Source organism: Megalops cyprinoides, chromosome 9 (genome assembly GCF_013368585.1).
Source record: "Megalops cyprinoides isolate fMegCyp1 chromosome 9, fMegCyp1.pri, whole genome shotgun sequence".
Taxonomy (NCBI): domain Eukaryota; kingdom Metazoa; phylum Chordata; class Actinopteri; order Elopiformes; family Megalopidae; genus Megalops; species Megalops cyprinoides.
In genome coordinates this window covers 2,291,996-2,312,230 of record NC_050591.1, presented here as the reverse complement: position 1 = coordinate 2,312,230, position 20,235 = coordinate 2,291,996, and the positions used below count along the sequence as shown (strand labels likewise).

Sequence of the window (20,235 nt, the reverse complement as noted above, 5' to 3'; positions counted from 1 at the left end):
AAATGAAAACATCCAAAAGTATGTGTAGGTCAATGAGCCATTTATTGTCACAAATTGAACTGAATTGAGAGAGCCCCGTTACCGCAGCCCACAACAGGAATTTGCTTTGTACAAGCTTCTGTTTTATTTGTTGGACTTTATTTATTTTTTAATTATTATATTATAATTATTTCATTTTTAGATGGTAAATTTAATTAGCCATAATCAATATTTCATTTTGGTGATTGAATCATGCTGAGTCAGTTGGTCTTATATAGACAGGCTACGAGAGAGATTGTGAGGGAGAGGCCAAGAAGAGGAGGAGGTAGGAGGAGAAAGGGAGAGAGAGTGAGAGAGAGACAGAGACCCTCTTTGGACAATGAGAGCACTAAGCGAATTAGCTGTCATGGCAACAGAATGTCACTGCGGTTGTCACGTGTTTACGGTCCGCTTCCTCGAGAAGTAATAACACACTATGTTTATGTTAGCAATTGCCAAGAATCGTGCTGTCTCCGTCTCCTTTCCTTGCATTTCTATTACTTCTATTGTGTGTATTTCCCATGAACCAGCATTTCCATACATTTCCATTGCATTTCTATAAGTTCACACCACATGGCAGTATTCAAGACATTCAGGTCTGCATGGACATTCAACACAGTCCTGTGGGAGAAGTCGATACAGTGCTGCAACGCAGTCAGCAGCACAACACTGTATTTCCACAAGTGGGACTGTGGCTGCTGGGGGGAGGGGGTGGTGCAATGCAGATGTATTGATCCGGTATAGATTTTTAAACAGGAATCTTTTTGAGTTTCCATTAGCTCATTACCTCACTCATTCACTCTCTCTTGCTTATCCCCGCCCCTTGCCCCCATTCACTCATAGCCTCTCTTTGTTTTTGTCTTAATGAGTTCCTTGTATGTACTTTTAAAAGGACGGCCTGGGTCTTTCAATGCCTGGGGCCAGCCATTAGGACTAATGGTGTTTCTTGCTAATATCTGAGCCGGAGCTTGCTGGGTACCCCTTTACAGTCTTGGCTGGCTCCGTTTTCATCCTGCACATTTCAAGTTTTTGTTTGGCTGCTGTCTGTGGCAATGTGATGGAATGGCCAAGCCCTGAAAATGTGTAAAGGAACTCATGCATTGTATGGAGTTGAAGCGGGATGGCGTCAAGGAGGAAATCTCAATGTTCTTTTGACGTGAAATTCAGGAATGCTATGAGACGGCAGAGAGAGATGTCACTTTTCACAACTGTCCTGCGTTAGGTTCAAACCTAAAACACTGACGATAAAAGTGAGTAAAGTTTGTGTGCACGTGTGTGTGTGTGTGTGTGTGTACATGTGACCTTTAATCATCATAAAAATATGAAAATAAAGTAATTGCAAAAAAAAAAAAACACTTTTCCAAACATGCATTTATATGTTATCAATGCATGTAAAATAGGTACAAACTGCAGTACCATTTGAGTGGAATTATTTCATAATCTTGTTTATTACAGGAGAATTACATCATAATCTTGCATGCATGGCAGAGGAGAGGAGCAAGAGAGTCTGCTACAGAAGGCAACATAATCCCCTTGAGTAAGAACAGAAGAGCAATGGGGCCTTGAGCCTTTAGTTCAGTGAGCTACTGCTAACTGCTGTTATGTTGTAGACAATGAGGGTTGTGGTTTCAAAATGAGCAGACTCCCCATCCCTGTTTCATTTGTATTTAACATGTCGCTGCATTTCAAGAGCTTAACCAGAAAAGAGCTTGACTGGGAGGAACATGGAGTCGGGTTTTCTCCCAAAGCCCTTCTCAAATGAAGCCTGTGAGAAATTGCGGGAATGAACTTCACAAATCATAAGTAATAATTTCAACGTGGATTTCATTTGTTATGAAACTCATTCATATGACAGGACTCAAGGCAGGCCTTAGCTTAACAGCCCACAGTGTGCTGTGACCAGAGACGAAATGGCCAAGTGCACGCCACTAGCTGACCCTCTCTCGTTCTCCAGCAGCATCTTGCCAAATGCATAGCTAGGCAAAGGATGCTGGGAGCCTGTTCCATACCTCCAGAAAATTCTCCCGATATGTTCTCACTTGTCATGCGGGAACAGACCTGATGGAAAAACATGCTGTTGTAAGGAGGGACCTCATTGCAGCTGGCCGCGTCCCGGGTGAAATCAAGCTCAGGCCATGGTCGTAACCGGCGATCTTGGGTTCCAGCCTCTCTGTTTTTAAAACCTGGCCAATGCTGTTGCCAGTTTATAAAATAAAGATCTGATATTTATATCTGGATATTTATTGTCTGGACTGGATTCTAAGGTTGTCCAACCTGGTACATCCAGCTGCTGGTAAAAAACTTCTGAGATGAATTTGGTAACAAAATTGTTAGTGTGGAAACACAACTTGTAAATCTAAAACTGATTTGCAAAAGCAAAAACTTTTTGCAAGTCCACAAATGAAAATGTAACCCTGTGCTCACACTGGCAGTGACTACGAGCAACAAGCCAGCTTGTGGGCGTTGCTAACGTAGTTTTTAGGAAGTGGGCTTCAAATGTATCAACAAGAGATGTATCAATTTTCTACAAAAATGTATATACTAATAAATATTATAAATATATATTATATTTCATATTTATTTATATGTTTTATTTACATTGTCTTTACTATATTCATTGTGGAGTTGTATGTTCGTTTGTTCTTAAAGCAGGCCTATTGATATATATCGCCCAATATATGCGTGAACCCACAAATCAGGTGCATTCCCAATGAAAAATATGTTTTGGAGGGAATTTATTTTCCTATAGCCTAAAGAGTGTGATCTTGCTTCAAACACTACCTTTCACCATGGACAGCAAAGTAGCATTCGCAATCGCCGCTATGGGAACGAAAATGCTAATATATGAACTAAAGTTTAAGAAAACATTGCACAGCGAAAGAATATAAGAGGAACACATCTGCCCTAATTGGCCATCGCTCAACTCTGTCGCTGGTTATTTGCATGAAGTTGAATTTTGCTTAACTTTTTTTAGTCGCCAAGTTGAGGCGATCGCATCGCCAGGCTATGCAATGCGTCATGTTGCTCAGTGTCATCCAGCGACCATTGTAAATGAATGACTTCCAGCCACTTTGTCGCTTGTTGTCGCTGCCAGTGTGAGCGCAGGGTTGGCTCTTGTGTCCCAGAAAATTAATTGCCAGGACTTGAACACAGGAGGCTGCAGGTTTAATTCCCAGGTGGTTAATGTGGACTGCTTCAGGACATACCCAGCTGTTTAAATGTATAGCATGTTAAAATGTAAGTTGTGTTTGCTTCCAGATGAGGATGATTACTAAGCCAATCAACAGTGTCAAGTGAGGGCTCCTTTTTTCACAGCCAAAAGCTCAGTCTTGGCATACCTTTCACAGTTTGACAAACTTCTGAAACGAAATGAAACGTGGAAAAGAGGAATGTGGGTGCACTACACACTTCAACCCAGGACACAACACTGCCAACACCATGCATTGCACAATCATAGGCTTGGGAAACAGTTTTAAGTTGTTACTTGCTTATCTGACACTAAAAACAGAACCCTGACATTGATATTTTGGCTTTTGCAACATCTGGATGTGCTCACTGTGCAGCTGAGTGCAATTGTCTGCGGTTGACCATGAAACAGCTCACAGAGAAGCACCATTCACCAGAGTAAATAGTACTTACTGCAGCATGTATTTATCAGTTGTTCTGGTGCTGATACCATCTACAGCCACTTCTCCTTCCAACGCACACCCTTGTGTTACCTCATTTCCTTCCATCAGTGATTACAAACACCTCTACTTATATGCAATACCACCCTATATATCATACAATGTATATGTAGATACAGATAGATACAGACCTATATACACACATTTAGTGGAACTTTTTGACTCAAAAACTAAGCAGTATGTGTGGCATAAAGATATGTTCTTTATGATATGGCTCTGTTATGCTGTGGGGGGCATTTTGCTGGCATGGTTTGGGTCCACTTGTACCTTTAGAGGGAAGGGTCACTGCAAATCAATACAAAGTTGTTCTGAGTGATCACTTTTATCCTATGATGAAACATTTCTATCCTGATGGGAGTGGTCTTTTCCAAGATGACAATGCCCCCATCCATAGGGCAGGAGGGGTCACTGAATGGTTTGATGAATATGAAAATGATGTGAATCATATGCTATGGCCTTCGCAGTCTCCAGATCTCAACCCAACTGAACACCTATGGGAGATTTTGGAAAAACGTGTTAGACAGCGCTCTCCACCATCATCAAAACACCAAATGAGGGAATATCTTTTGGAAGAATGGTGCTCCATCCCTCCAGTAGAGTTCCAGAGACTTGTAGAATCTATGCCAAAGTGCATTGAAGTTGTTCTGGCGGCTCGCGGTGTCCCAACACCTTACTAAGACACTCTATGTTGGTTTTTCCTTTAATTTGTCACCCATCTGTATATACTGTATATTCACACAGACACAAACATAGTGGCCATACCCCTACCCCCCCCCCCCCCCACTTCTCCTGCCACTCCTGCTGGGTCACAGCCTCTTTGGCTTCTTGACCATCCACACGGGATGCAGGCTGGACATAGACTCCTGTGGAGACAGGGCCAGAAGGAGGGGGGGCCATGAGCAGAGGCCCACCTCTTTCTGATCAATTAGTTCTGCAAAAGGACACCTCTCTCCCCTCCCATTAGCTGCACCACGTGCCGTCCATCACTCCATTGTGCAGATAATTCAATTAGCTCTACCCCTCTCCTCCTTTGGGCTCCAGTGTGACTCAGCCCCCGCCCATTCAATTCAAATCCAAGCCCCAGCAGGAAATCCTATTGCACATTGTCTGCTGCCAGTCTGATGCACTAAACTGCCCCTGCTATTCGCTGTTATTAAAGGTGGCTATGCTGAGCTCGGGAGCGGACCTCTGCATTTGTTTCCTCCAGTTTCTTTTAGACATAGGTGCAGTAGCTCATGTAGACAGCAGTACTGCTGCCAAACACTGAGCGAGCTGATCTTAAACACAGAGGTTCAATTCCTAAAGCTAGGTACTTACCAGATTTGCTCATGTAAATATCCAGATATATAAGTAATTACATAATAATAACATACTATGTCCATTCTATTCAGTTGTTTTTTTAATTCTTTCAGCCCAGGAGACTGACTGACACCGGAATAGCTTCTGCTCAGTCTCAAAGGCACTAGGATACAGCTATAGGAGATTTTAGGAGCAGCGTGTTGAGAATATTACATAGGACTTACTTTTGTCTCTCCAGGTTGCTCAGGTTGTAACAGCAACACTGCAGCAGGTTTCACCAAAGGGTGGAGCAGTGCACCCACCGAGATGCAAGCAATCCCTAACCATAACCCTAACCCTAACCATTAACCTTAACTCTAAACTTAAACTATGCTTCTCCTCAACCAGAACCCTAATAACCATAATTCTAACCTTAACCCTAACATTCACCAACCTCATCCATAACCCCCACCTTACCTCTAACCTTAACCATAACCCTAACCATAATCTTAACCATAACCATAACTCTGATTGAAGAAACAAATATCAGATGTAACTAAGTAATTAAGTCTACAAGGAGCGCTATTCATTTAGGCAAACTCAGAGAGGGAATATTTGTTATTTGACACATTATATATAGCAAAAAGTCAAATCTATTCACAGGGTGGCTTGGGCAGTGTTGTATTTTGGACCGATTTCCCCCTTGCCTACTGACCTGAGGTCAAACAGAGAAGTGACATGCTTTCTGCAGAGTGTCCCCTAAGCTACAGGATAGCTGTGTCACAGGGAGGTGGTGTTTTTTTTTTGTTTTATTGTAGGGGGGAAGTGTGCAGCAGCCTGATTAGCATTGCCATTTCCTCCTTTCCCATAACCTCCAGACCCCCACGGGCCACCTATTTACTTTTCGAAATAAAAAATGTGTCTGCGCCCACAAGGACGTGCCCCCCCATCAGTGGCAACTCCCCATCCCTCTCCTCTCTCATATTGTCAAATCACATCAAATGAAACACAGCACCAAGGGCCCTGCGTATACGTGTGTGTGTGTGTGTGTGTGTGTGGGACAGACGCACAGTGACACACACTCTAGCAGTTGTTAAAGGCTAGGCGCAGAGTGTGAAAGTCTACAGGGCACTGGGGTGAATAGCGGGGAGGAAAGTGATTATAAACACCCCTATGGCATGGTAGACATCAGACGACTTTGTGTGACAGTAGGCTTAGCACCAAATATGGCCCCATAAATCACCCCTCTAACCTCTGGAGAAAGGCAAGGAACCTTCAAAAGAAGGTAGCTTTTTCCATACATATATTAGCACTGTGTAATGTCTGCATGTTATATAGGCTACCTATTACGTGTTCTAACAGACTTCATCATGGAGATGTATATCAGATTTATGCATGAACACTATATGATTACAAGAGTACAAACTACTTTTTGTTCTTATACGGTGTTAATTTGTCAACATGGTTCTTGTCTGCATTCCCAAAAAACAATTCTAATAAAACGTATGGATTTAGCAATAATAAGCACTGTTTAATTACCTGGCCTTATACATTACATTATTGGCATTTAGAAGACTTACCCACAGCGACATACAGTATGTCAGCTCCATTTTTTTTTTTTTTTTTTTTACAACGATATCCGTTTATATAGCTGGATATTTACTAAGGCAATTGTGGGTTAAGCACCTTGCCCTAGGGTACAGCAGCAGTGCCCCAGCAGGGAATCAAACCAGCAACCTTTAGGTTACAAGTCCTACTCCTTAACCAGTATGCCACTCTGCCGCCCCATCGCAAAAATAGCAAGCCTTGAGTGTGAGAAGTGTGGCATCAATTGACTGTACGTTTCAGTCCTCGTTTGAGGAAGTGGGAGACCGAAGCTGAGTGTGGAAGTTGGTTGAAGCTCAGGTGGCTTTGGCAGCAGGGCTGCATGGGCATTACTTGTGATCCACAGACACCGGGGGAGGCACAGCTGCAGAAGTGTGGAGCATCACCTCCTTCAAATGCCAATCACTAACTTGCATCAACCAACCAAATGGCATGCTCCCCATGGAGAAGCACAATAATTGCTTCAGATCAGGTGTCATTGACCACACAAGATAACTCCGCCCAAGTGAGGGTTCATGAAGCCTCGCTTCATTGCTCGTTATGAGGGACAATCATTTTCTAAGATAAAAGAGGCTGATGAACAATCAGCTCATTCTGGAGGCTAGTAAGGCTTAATTAATTAATTTGCTTTGCAACCCCCCTTATTGAGAGGAAATAATATAGATTATTATATTACATTATATTTATATTACAACTGGTTAATTTGCTGAAGCAATTTTAACTACACACCTTGCTTGCAAAGGGGCAGTGCCCCACGCAAGCATCTCAACCTGCAGTTTTTGTGCTAAGACTGCTCCCTCAGCACTATGCACCACTGTGAGAAAGCTGAACATGATTTCATTTTTCAGTGTGGGGTTTGGCTAAATAGATTCATATTCTCTATTATGTTTTTGCCACTTTCTTCACTTATAGCACTTTCACTACACAGACAGCACAAACACTGCAAATCCATCCACTGCTCTGAATGTTGTTACGAGGGGGTAGTGTTTCACCCACACACCTACACATGTATACTTTTGTTTTGGGTTTTTCTTTTGGCACCTGCTGCTATGTCATCACAGCAGCTGACGGTCCCTAGGGGGGTGGGGCTACCTCTGGTTGCCTTCATAGGAGCTCCAGGTGATCAGAGGTATGGAGTTTGGCGTGGTAATGGCGGCAAGTTTGAAATGAGTATGTGGTTTGCCTCCAAAGAAAAGGAGGGTCCGAGATTGATCAACTTGTGGGCACAAAGCCGAATCAGTGTTTGAGCTAGCGATGAAAGTAATTTAAGTTATGCTCATTTCGGTTGGTAAAATAAAAAAAATAATGACGGCACGCCAGTGAACCACATGACAGACGCCAACGCCATCCCCGTCCTCCCACGGGTTGAGGGATTTCTTTTTGCCTTTTTGTTTTGCATGGTGGGTGCTAACACTTTTAGGAAAAAAGGAAAAAACATAAATAAATAGAAATAAAATAAAAACAAAACCTGAACGCCTACAACGACCGCGGAGCTGGCCGCCACCGCAGGGCAAGACCAAGCTGGCCCAGACTGACACCGAGAACATGGAGCCGAGGGCAACAGGTAGGCTCCATCCCTTCCGAGGGCCGCCCGGTGCCAGTTTTATTTTGAATTTTTTTTTTGTACATTTACACTCACGTCAGGTCACGTCAGCCCTACTTAGGAAGTAGCGAGTTGTAACAATGTGCACACACTGCCTTGCCATCAATGACAGACTTCCCTCAGAAATGCTGCCCCAAGAGGGAGTTGGGCCGTGAGGTCTTTTTTCCATCAGACAACGTTCAGTCAGAGGTCCAGCGCCAGGCCTGGTAGAGGCACACAGTGCATCTCTGTAACCAAACGTCAAGAGAGCACTGTCAAACGCATCCCAGGCCAGCATCCCTGGGGCCCAGGAGGCTTGGGAAAAAAGACTACAGGCCTCATGCATGCACTTCCAGTAAGCGAGACAACAGACACACACACACACACACACACATCCAACCCCCGTGGCATGTGTCCCCATCTTTGCAATAAATCACCCTTTAAACAAGGGAGTCAAACGGAGGCGACGCGCCAGGGAGGAATGTTCCAGTTAAAAATAAACAAAAAAGTAAAAGTGCAAAAATGCAGGGCATGTGGCAATCCCCCAGGCGGAAAGTATGAGGCATCTGGTAAAGGCATCGGCCCCGAGTTCAGTGTCACACGTCGCACGCCCCCCTGAAAGGAGCGCTGCTGCCCCCTCTTCCAAAGGGCTACTCTCAATCTGGAAGAGAGCTCCACACTCCACAAGTGTGTTCAGAGTTAGAGCACATTGTGCATTTGTGTGTGTGTGTGTGTGTGTGTGTGTGTGTTTGTGTGTGTGGAATGAGTGAGTGGAAGATCTGCCAAGTGAACTGAGATTCAAAGACCTTTGTTGGCTGTCGAACTTCAAATTTAACAATCGAAAATCTGTTTTAGCTCTGCGTTGTTTCGCACATTAAGTTCATCGCACTTTGTGTCACTGTCAGCACTGTATGATCTCTTTTTGTGAAATCTACATTACGTGGGCCTCGGAGGAGATCGAAAAATATCACATGGTCAGATCTCTGAGCAGTACGCATGTACACAGTGGATTCGCTGCTAATTGCCTCAGGCCACTCTGCGGACCCTTACCTGCAGGACAGAACTCTGGGCCATTGGGGACTTCCTGTAGGGTCACTTCTTGTGGGTAGAGGGGCCATGCTGGGTAATGCTGCTGTGATTGACAGGTACCAATCACAGAAGCTTGTGGACTGACCATGCCTCCACTCTGTCTCTGCAAAAATGAGACACAATCTGTGTTTTTTTACTGAGTATGTATATTTTACAGAGTATATGTTTAGTGAACACTGAGAATAATGCAACAAATATGTAAAAAGTGAATATAAATATGAAAATTGTTCTTCAAATATTCACACTGACATTGCTTGTTGTGTATTTGGCAGTACAAAATGGTTGACCTTTTGACTCAGGTGTATGTATGTATGTGTGTATGTATATAGTCTGCATATAAGTATGTATTTACCTATGTTTTATGCATGCATGTATTTATATGTGTAAGCATGAATGTACACTGTATGTATATTTAGCACTGGTGATCATTCCAGGTGTAGGCATGAATGCAAAAGAAAAAATGGAACACTTTACTAGGGCTGTCCCGAATACCATTTTTTGGGCTCCAGAGCTTCGGTAATAATCAACAGCGAATATTCGAAGCTTTGGGGCTTTGGGGGGGGGGGGGGGGGGGGGGTGCTGAGCATGACTCAGAAAGGATTCACCCAGACATTTCTCCGTTTTCAGCTGAGATGGATGGCATAGAGCTGCAACACATGTCTTTCAGTTTAATTAAAGGCATCAATTTTTAAGGATTCTGTTATTCTACAGTATTGTTTATATTGTTATTTGTTAATAAAAACATTTTCCAAAAGGTTTGGTGTGTTTTATGCATGTTTGTAATCCCGAGGGGTTTGGTTGAACAAGGTCCTATCTATGCACTTTTTGTGACATAATAACAGCTTGTGACAATTTTTCTTATTATGGATAAATTAAAGACTTACATAAATGCTCATAATAATAGGCTCTGAATCAAAGACAACGCCTGACAAAGCGCTGTGAAACAGAAGCACAGAAACAGCATACTAGCTCCAACAAATTTAACATTTGAGATTTATATTTATAATATTTATAATATTTATAATTTCTTTATTGTCATTTCTCAGTACTCGCAATCACTAAAATGAAATTTGTCCTCTGCATTTAACCCATCCTATACACTCATCACCGTCACTGCTTATGGAGCTGCGGTATTTAAAAATGGTCTCACGCCCCACTGGAAGCAGAGAGAAGCATGCCATCACTGCAGCTAGCATCCTCCCAGGGTGACAAACTTAGCTAGGGGTCAGTCGAAACCATTACGCCCTCTGTTCGAGTCCCAAAGTAGGAACTAGGCGAACGCCAGCTACTTTTTATTTCCCATCACCATGACGTTCACTCTTGTGAGTGAGAGGGATGTCAGGCACCCAAGCTCAGATGGTATATACTTCCACATTTTAACAGTGCAATTAAAAAGTATAAATATAGTACAAGAATGTGCTGCCAAAATGTATTTTGCAGTTCGCCTTGCAGTTCGCCTATATCCATATGAAACATACCAATGCCTTTTGTAGAATAGAGAGGAAAAAGACCCTATGCCCATGTATTTCAGTAAATGGCCAAGAGTCTAAGTCGTTTGTAGTTTTCTGCTTTCTTTGTGCATAAAATCATTCTCCTGATTTAGTGACTGCAGCAAATGTCATTATATTAATTCACTGCAATTTGACTATCTCTCCTCTTTCTGAAAAAGCAGTCCATTGTAAGCTGAAATCCTCGTGTCTGACGAGGATCCAGCCTAACTCTGGTTGGAATGATTTAATGGGGGGGGGGGGGAAGTGTTGTCATAGTGACCTAATCATACACAATGATAAGCTCTTGTAAATTTGTCATTTATTTGTCATTGTCTTAACACCAGTCACAGAAATAATTAGCCACATTAGCCACAGACTTAAATAGCACTCAAATTCAAAATATAAACGTGCTTAATTTTAGACAGTAAGGGAAGGTGAGGTCAACGAAAACACCACCTACTCAGTAGCACCCTGTGTTTGGAAAATTGAGCTAATTGGGGGTGGGACAAAATATCGATACTGGAATGTATCGTATTACTTCCTCATGCGATACTGACACCAAATATCAATATTTTTATTAAGACATGCAGGTGCTCTCAACGGATTCACCCACCGATTTGACTTACTAGAGTCACTACATCATCATGACTCCTCGTGGTAGCGCTTATCAAATGAATGAGGGTAAACTTGCAGTGAAGAAATGGGCACAACTTCTCTTTCTCAGTCCTCCCTGGAAATGAGACCTGTCCAACTCAATTTCAGTAACGCTGACTAAACGGTTTGGATGGCAGAGACTGTTGTTTTATATAAATAGCTAGCTTCAGTTGAGTTAGCCAACTTAGCTAGGTAGCACCTACTTACAAAATTGTCTAAATTGAAAGGTACTTTACAATTATATCGCAAGTATTCTGAGTGATTAGGCATTTAAACAAAAGCTTATCTACCTAACATTATCCAAAAAACAGAATGTGGTTAAGGCATCACAGTCTCAACTCGAATTCGTCATTGGTTCCCGTTAGCAATTACTTAACTAATGTTACCTAGTCTTTTCCCTGACCACCCTGAATGACCTACACCCAGGTGGTAGGTACTAGCTAGCTAATGGCTAGCTCGCCAATTTACACCATTACGTTGCATAATCCTTAAACTTGCAGACGTTCATTTTAATAACTTGCTTTATGGTTAATTTGATGACAGGTCTACTTAGTTATGTTATTATCGGACAACTGACCGCCATAAAGATGTGACAATTGTAGGATCAATTAGCTAGCCAGCTAGTTGGCTAGCTATAATGTCATGGGTTGATGAAAACAGGGCATCAACTTAACTGAGATAACGTTTCTTAGCTGGCAAAGTAGTAACGTTATGCAATTTAAAGAGGAAAAATATATCTTCACTTACGGCTGTCAAATCGGCCAACCGGTCCCTCATCACACTTTTTTTCAACCAAAGTTGGTTTAAAAAACATCAGCTAGCGTGCTAACTAACATTAACTCTCTCTTACGATGTAATCCAATGTCTTGGTTTTATTTCCCAGAATGAAGTTGAAAATGTATCCACACACATCGGTTGTTGTATACGGTGATTGTCACATTGAATTTTGCTGTTAACTTTTCGCTGTATAAGGATGAGCAGCAATGCTTAGGGCTTTCCATGGTTTGTGTCTTCCCTTACAGTTAGCCAACCTCCCAACTCCTCAAAACTAATATGAACGGCAGCTTGGCCTTGGAAACGCCTCTTCACGGTCACGATTGTCCACACACACCATCACCACATCAGTTGAGACTGGAGGAAGGGTGTATTCAGTAAAAACATTTTCGTACTGATGGTGAAACTGACACCACAATGCAGTGAATACATACATAATTCCTGCTTTTGCCTTTTTAGGGGTATTTTTTCTTCTTCAGTTAAACAGATATTGTGATGTATCGTAGATGATTGTCTTGCAATGTATTGAGTATCGCAGAATCGCTGTATTGTGATACCATCATTGTCGTGGGCAGCATATGGTATTAGTATTGTATCGTGAGCTACTCTATGATTCCCACCCCTAGAGCCAATCCATGTCTGCGCTGCAGGTCTAAGAAGGTGCACCTTGGTGCAGTCCTCTATTGTGTCTGCTCTCCACCCAGCACCTTGGTGCTTGGTTCACCCACTGCCTACTGTCCCCACTCATGGTTAAAGTGGACATGAAACAGCCTCATTTTGACAAGTTTTGTACAGAATTAAGTGTGTTGGAATTTATTTCGAGAAAATTTTAGATATATAACGATTACATGTTAAATTATAATAGATTTATGTTTGGTACTAGCTTATGCTTTCGCTCTGGCTCGCTGCCATATTGCCATTGCGTCACTCACTACGTTATGAGGTTGGTTAGTTGGAAAGTCGACCAAGGAAGACAGCAGTCACGGTGGCGGTACGTAGAATTTCAAGAGAAACTTGCTTGTTGCTTGAGAGAAAAGTAATAAAAAATCAATAAAATCATTTTTAAATCAATATTTTGTGTCAAATTGATTTCTTTAGTAAGTAGCCGTGTAATAAGCGGATAATGTACAGCTTTGCGTCGGGGTCCTGCATCAACCCGTCGGGGTTTATTTTGCAATAATGACTGGCTCGCTGTACATTATCCCTTACATATTATCTAATCATTATCTTATAAACTAGATGGCTGTGCTTTGACGAGAAAAGACGTAACATAACCCTGGTCGTACCTCTCTCTGCTCTGCCAGATGGGCCCTTTCCTCACGGCGCACAGCTACTTCTTTGCTATTAGACTGGGTTGGATGGTCTGTACACCCAATCTTATAAGAGGAAAAGTCAAACACAGAGGGATTGGCCTTGGACAGCTTGTTGGTCCGGCGAACCACCAGTACGCCTGACTCTCGTCCACATCGTCCTCGTTTACAAAGAGCTCGCTACAAACCCTAGCATCACGGCTAACTGGGGGATTCTTTCGTTTCAGTGCAGCTAGCCAACGATAAAGAACCGCTTGCTGCTTAAGAGGCACACACGGGAAGTATGAAAGTGGACAATCTTTCTTTGGTTTTTGACTCTATAAAATTCATTGCTGCATCCAGGGGCAATACAAAAGTGACCCCCTTGCATCGCATTTTAGTTTGGCTTTTCTTATTTTCCATTGAGTCAGTGATTGTCAGTGCTGTCACTAGTTAGCTAATGTGAACTAATGTAGAATGTACAAGACAACCAACCTCATGATGTCACATTCTACACTAAAACAAGATGGCGCTACACTTGTTTCAAAAATGTAACTTAGATTACTTATTATTTTTAATCCAGTTTCACTGACAGTGTTAAACCTATAAGAATTTTTAGAGTGGGAATCCATCTTGTAAATTATGCTAACTAAATCAAGTGTTTCATGTCCACTTTAATGGCCACAGCTCTCTTACAACAAGCATGGAGCCACCACTTCAATAAGTACACTTCTTACAGTGAGACCAGGCTTATTGGATGCACTGTGTGAACTTCTCAACATGTTGTGGGTTGGCACAGCTTATCTCTGAACAAGCGCATCATGCTCCACATGTCAAACTCGTGGTTTTATGGGGGGAGGGAGTACGCATGGATCTGAGACAAAGGGACACGGGGTCCCGCTGAAACAGAAAAAGCTGGACCATTCAGCAATCTTGTGCTAAACAAAGTGGTCCACTGTCATATTGGTCATTATATCCCCATTTTATCATGATTAATTTGATCTTTGATAAATTTCGATATGTCATTGCAGACATTACAAAAGAACCAGGGAGTTTTTGATTCTCAAGGCTGCAGACAGCATTTCACCACACCACACATGGTGAATTGGATGCCAAGCTCTCATGGGCTGGAGTGAGCATTAATATTAATCAGCTGTATTGGATGCCCCAGACAGATCACTGTATAGTGATAACAGTGTGTTTGATGAATGGATTGGCCTCAGAAGGGCCATTACCATTCTTTCTACAGCACTATCTCCCAGTCAAGATGTGCCAGAGAGAGCAGCAGGATGACAGTGCTCATGCAATGTTTCTGACAGAAGCCAAGGTGAGCCAAAGACATAACAAGCTAAAATTGAAGACATAACCACCACTGAATCTAACCACTGTTTTGTCCTAAACATCGACTCTCAATTAAGCCTAACTCCTTTTTTTCTCAGTTTCTGTGATAAAAATGAATGAAACAAACAATGTTTTTACTGAAAAAAGAAACAAAGTCAGTATTTCACTGTCAAGTTAAGGGCAACCTGAGAGCCAAGCACCACTCTGCCATTGCCATTTGTAACGTATAACCCACCAATTTTCTAAGCTCCATGACTGGCAGATGCATGGGCAGTGTCGAGGTGGGGGGTACCGGGGGATGGGGGGATAGAAAGAACAACAACCCTTTTCTCTTTTAATTCATGTAAATTTAAAAGAGAAGGGAGAGCGGTGTCGCAGCCCACCTTTTGACCACGCCGGGCCTTCATGCAGTTATCTCAATTTCAAAGGCAGCTAGGGACCACCTGAGCCAATTAGGTGTGCAGGAGCTTTATTCCAGAAGATTCTGAGCAAGGCCAGGCTGGGTGGCTATTAGCATGTGACCTCCCCTTCTCACATCTAATAGGTTTTCTTCTGCATACAAATGAGTGCATTTTTTGCCAAGGTTTGCACTGGTGGTTTACCTGATGCTAATCCCTATCACAACCACCCCCATTCCCCACAATCCAACCAAACACACACACAAAAGCCTGTATTATCTTTTTGTTGTTGCAAGGTTACTTCTCTGTTTCCATTCTTTTTGAACCAGAGAGGGGATAATGCGGGAAATTTTCACCAGGTGTCTAACCCATATTAGCTGTAGTAACAAACACCCAAAAGCTTGACTGCTGCGTCGTCTGAGCACGAAAGTGCTGTGGTTTTTAAATGGGCTTTCTATTGCAGATCAGACTATGTATTGGCTAAACAGAAACAAATGTGTTATGGTTTGGCCTTTCTCTCAGCCGAATACACAGCCCAACATAACATTTTCATTTTCATTTTTGATTTCATTACCCCCATGGTCTGAGGACAATGGCTTCAAACGTTTTTGCTTGCATAAAAGGAGGAGGCAGAGGGGGTGTGTTTGAGCTGGACCGATCACCAACAAAACTCATTTGCATTTGCATCCTAACTGGTCGGCTCAGCCTGGACAGTCCTGCAGTGCATGCCATCACACTCAAATTCACACTCACACACGCATGGGGTGGGGGTGGGTGGGTGCAAAAACCAAAAACAGGTGATTCACGGTGGGGTCTTACCATCAGGTCCTGACAGTCGCAAGGGTGAGGCATCGGGGAGGCGGAAACAGGATCCATGTAGTAACTCATCATGGGGGTCTGCAAGAGGCATGACACAAATTCAGACTGATATGAGAAGGGCCCATCAATCAAAGGCTGTTTACCCCTAAATATGGCGCTCAGATGTCCCCACCATTTAGCCCATGTTCTGGTAACCTGCTACCATGCACCTGCCAGTTCTGAGGTCTGTGTTTTTACTGAACTCATGGAAATGGGTCTATTAGAATGTACTAAGCACACTCAGATAGAATGGCTTCTGGAGGTCAGATATATTAAGGTTTGGTATGGTATGCCCTGTTGTTTTATTTTCCTGTACATGTGCTTTTATTGTAATGCAGCCCAAATTACCTTTGTTGGTGCTTGGTTTAGCAGCTCAGGATCTGAGAAACAAAAATGCAATGAGACGACTTAAATGACGTTTGTTTTTGTGCAAATATCATCAATTTCTTTTGTTGGTTTCATATAGCAAGTGAAAGTTTCTGTCTGCATTGTCTTAACTGTTTTTCACAAGTCATCTAATTTATCAGAAAACGTCCGTTACACAAACCAGTCAAGATTAAGTAGAATAACCCTCCCAAAAATACAAATACAACATCGCAATTTATGCCTTTTCCTGAATCGACACGATTCTCCAAGCTATTGAAATGTTCGTTTCTGTCTGGAAGACGAATGTACTGTAAGCGGAAGGGGGCGGAGTCAGCCTCTGTAATCATTAATATTTCAGTGATGCAAACTCACGCCCTATACGTTTAACGTAGTAAAGGGTGAACAGTACAATACACCATGCATTCGTGAAGTATATGTCTCAGCTAATAAAAAAGGAACTGTAGCATGTGCGAGGAAAGAGAGAAACAAAAGCAAAAAATTAAATCAGTACGACATTCAGTATTTAAAAATATTACTATTAAATATTAAATGTCTCGTGAAAGTTATATTAGACGAATATAAAGAATCTATTGACAGAAACAACAAAATAATTCTTTATTAATATCTATCTAGATAAATATGTTTACACCTAATAAGCAGAACAAATGAACTATATATAATTTTTTGTGTGGATTAAGATAAAGATATGGGACATATTCCTGTCTTTGCTCACGGGCATACGAGGTATGTTATGAATATTAGTGCATGGGCATGTTATGATGTCAGTGATAAGCAATCTGAATCGCAGCCAACCCATTGCCAAATTTGTTGTAAATTTAGTTAATCCAATTTCGTTCGGCTCTTGCCATCTAAACACTCCAAAGATGTTCAACCTACCTGAACACATGCGCAAAGGTCACCCTTTTTTAAGTAGCGCACGTTGAACAGCAACTTCAAACCTTGCGTCTCCACCTGAAACCTCAACCGCCAAGTATTTGTGGCAAGCGTCACAACCGTTGCTGAATCGAAAATTATGCATCCATAATCTGTATTTTGCTTTCGAGACGTCTCATATTATACCAGCAAACAATTTTTTAAAAGTCTGAAACCTACCGTTGTTTGTCAGTGAAACTCTTGAAGTGTGTTCTCTCAGTTCCTGCGCAGCTTGCTGACTGACCGGACGGTGGCTCTTACCTGCCAGTTGCAGCGTTCACTGGGAGGAGGACAGAAAAGACACTTTCCAGATTAGTCCCACCCTCTGCAATTGCAGGGGTCCACTCAAAAACCGATGTGGGGGTTTTCCCGAAAATATGAAGAAGGACGTGTCAACATTTCTACTGGGCTAGACATAAGCAGGGTGCTGTTGAGGTGTTCATAAATTATTAGATGCTACCTCTTTGCATGTTATCGTCCGAGCTTTAACAAAACCATATGTGGAACCTTTTCATTTTAATTTAATGCGGTATTGCGCCGTTCAAATTAAAAATGAATGGAACTTGAACTTGAAGAAACACTTAATTGTAGCCTCTTACAGGGATAGCCCCAATAATGTGTGGGTTGCTAAAAGGTTTATATTGTGAATAATATGTTCGTGCACGTGGGACTGTAAGCCAAGACCAAGGCATTGTGACATTAGTTGGAGAATATCTTAGGCATGAATATTGCTTGTACGTGGTCTGTATGTTTTCTGGGGACATTCCAGTGCAAACAGACAAGAGTAGGAAATTACCCCACAACCGAACATGAACTGTGAAAATAAAATTGAAATAGCATATGAATTTAGCTTTAATGCTGCTCAGTCATGGAGCCATTTTACAATTGATAACGTAGTTCTTTCAGCTGATGAGGTCTAGTTTGTTTAGACCTGAGTCTCTCACCACCCAAGGTAATCAAAATAGAGACATAAAATGGAACTCCAATATTTCCCCTAAAATACTAAAGTCTCATAGATTTTCTCGTTATCTCTCTCATGTTCAAAGGTTCATGCTATCACACACACCCACACCTTTTAGGCCTCCCCATATCCCGTTATCTATGGTCGATTTACGAGGACCCAATATTTCCATAAATTCCAGGGAAAAATTCCATATAAAGTGTTAAAGGAAGGAAAGACCACAGCTATTAGGGTGACTATAATTCCCCTAAAGCATCCAGGAAGAACACATCAGGCGAGTCAGAAAGAATGGGAAAGAGTGGTCAGTCAGGGCAAGGTGGTCAAGGCCTCTTTCTGATTGCGTGCTTTCTTTGCAAGTGCATGGCTTCATAGCAACCATACAAACAGCACCTGAAAATGCATGCCGTAATATTAGAAAGCAATCTTGTGGGAAATGGAAGGGTGAGCCCTGTGCTCTACAATATTTCTCGGCTGATGGTGGGCCGAGATGCACAGGCAGCAATGAAAGGGGTCTGGGGTGGGGTACAAAAAAGACATTTTCTCTGTCAGTGGAAGGCTTCACAGCCAGAAGAAACATGTTATGGGTAAAACACTTGCATCTCCTGCAAAACACCTTGTGATACGCCAGTGGTCTCCAAACTCGGCATGCCATTTATTTGAATTAAAAGGTGCGTGGTCAAAGTCGGGAGCAGCAGCACTTGGGGCAAATCTGAAAGAGTTTACAACTCCAAGGTTAGGCCACACTGGGGGGTGCCAGCCGGAGCCCAGTCTTTCTCTGCCTTTTTTTGAAGCTGTAAGGTAGGCTCCAGCAGCACAGGTGGGCAGCGCAGCCGTGGCAGATGAAAAGAAGGGGATGAATTATCACCGCGTGGAGAGGTGACTGCTCCCTCCTGACAGCGTAAATTGAATCAAGGGAAATGAATGTGATCCAGATCCTTTCCTGATGTCATGGTATTGTTTCGATTAGCGACCCCGTCAGTTCAAAGGTGAGGCTTTGATGCAGTTTTGCTCCACGTGAGCCTATGCACTCATCATTTGCCTTGTTTTTTTTCATCTCCTTTGGCACCCTTTCTCTCTCCTCCTCCCATCACCTTCAGTCATGCTTTTACACTAAATAGACTGAGAGACCCTGTTATTAAACCCCATCACTCAAAGACCCCAGGCAGATTGTCAGTCAAACTTAAGTCACAGCGCTTCACAATAAGTTTTTAGCTGTAAGAGCACAAGAATGTCCAGCTTTGGAGCAGGATTTGTACAGCATTTTATATTCCAGTTGTGACTTCTACAAACGTATATTTTATACAGTGGGTGGCCACAACAGACCTGACAGAAATCATGTTTTTTGTTCCATGCAGACTCTATGTTATGTGTCTAGTTTGGGGCCAGTGCAGTGTCCTTCATGCCTGTGCAGTTGTTATGAGTACAGAGTCTGTGCACTGTTCATTCTTTCCTTCCCATTGAATGTAACTCTGCTTACACTACTGCAGGAACCCATAATAAGGCTTCTTATCTGAGAATATGCATTCTGATTCCCTTCTAAATGATCTTCAGAGAGCATTCAAAAGTCAGCTGTAAAAGGTGAACAGTGTCCACTGTGGTCATTTACATAACATGAGATGAATGGGCAGGATTTGATCATCTGTTTGCCAACATTAAAGTGCATTCTAAATTCAGTTCTGTATACAGCTGAATACTAGATTAAAGCATCCTCACTCTAAAAAAAATTGAATCTAGATCTTTTAATGTGTACTGTTTCTACATGTCACCCACCCGCTCTCCCAACTCTGCTCACTTTGACCGTGGGGACCAGCCTGGAAACCTCATCTCCCAGCACACTTTTTTGGTTATTTTTAAAGACACCTCAGATAGGTGATATTAATAGTTCTTTATTACACAGATCTGATTGCTGTAGG

At 42.3% G+C, this 20,235-nt stretch overlaps 1 protein-coding gene across 1 annotated transcript in view; it reads right to left on the bottom strand.

The window, feature by feature from the left end:
- Positions 1-17,394, bottom strand: part of ets1 (v-ets avian erythroblastosis virus E26 oncogene homolog 1) — a 48,287-nt gene extending 30,893 nt beyond the window's left edge. The window contains exons 1-4 of the mRNA XM_036537475.1: positions 17,326-17,394; positions 16,411-16,442; positions 16,024-16,101; positions 9,220-9,361 (exon numbers count right to left, since the gene is read on the bottom strand). Of these exons, the coding sequence (XP_036393368.1) occupies positions 9,220-9,361; positions 16,024-16,101; positions 16,411-16,442; positions 17,326-17,335 (262 nt within the window). The 5' untranslated portion in view covers positions 17,336-17,394. The remainder of the gene's footprint in view (positions 1-9,219; positions 9,362-16,023; positions 16,102-16,410; positions 16,443-17,325) is intronic.
- Positions 17,395-20,235: the final 2,841 nt, after the last annotated feature.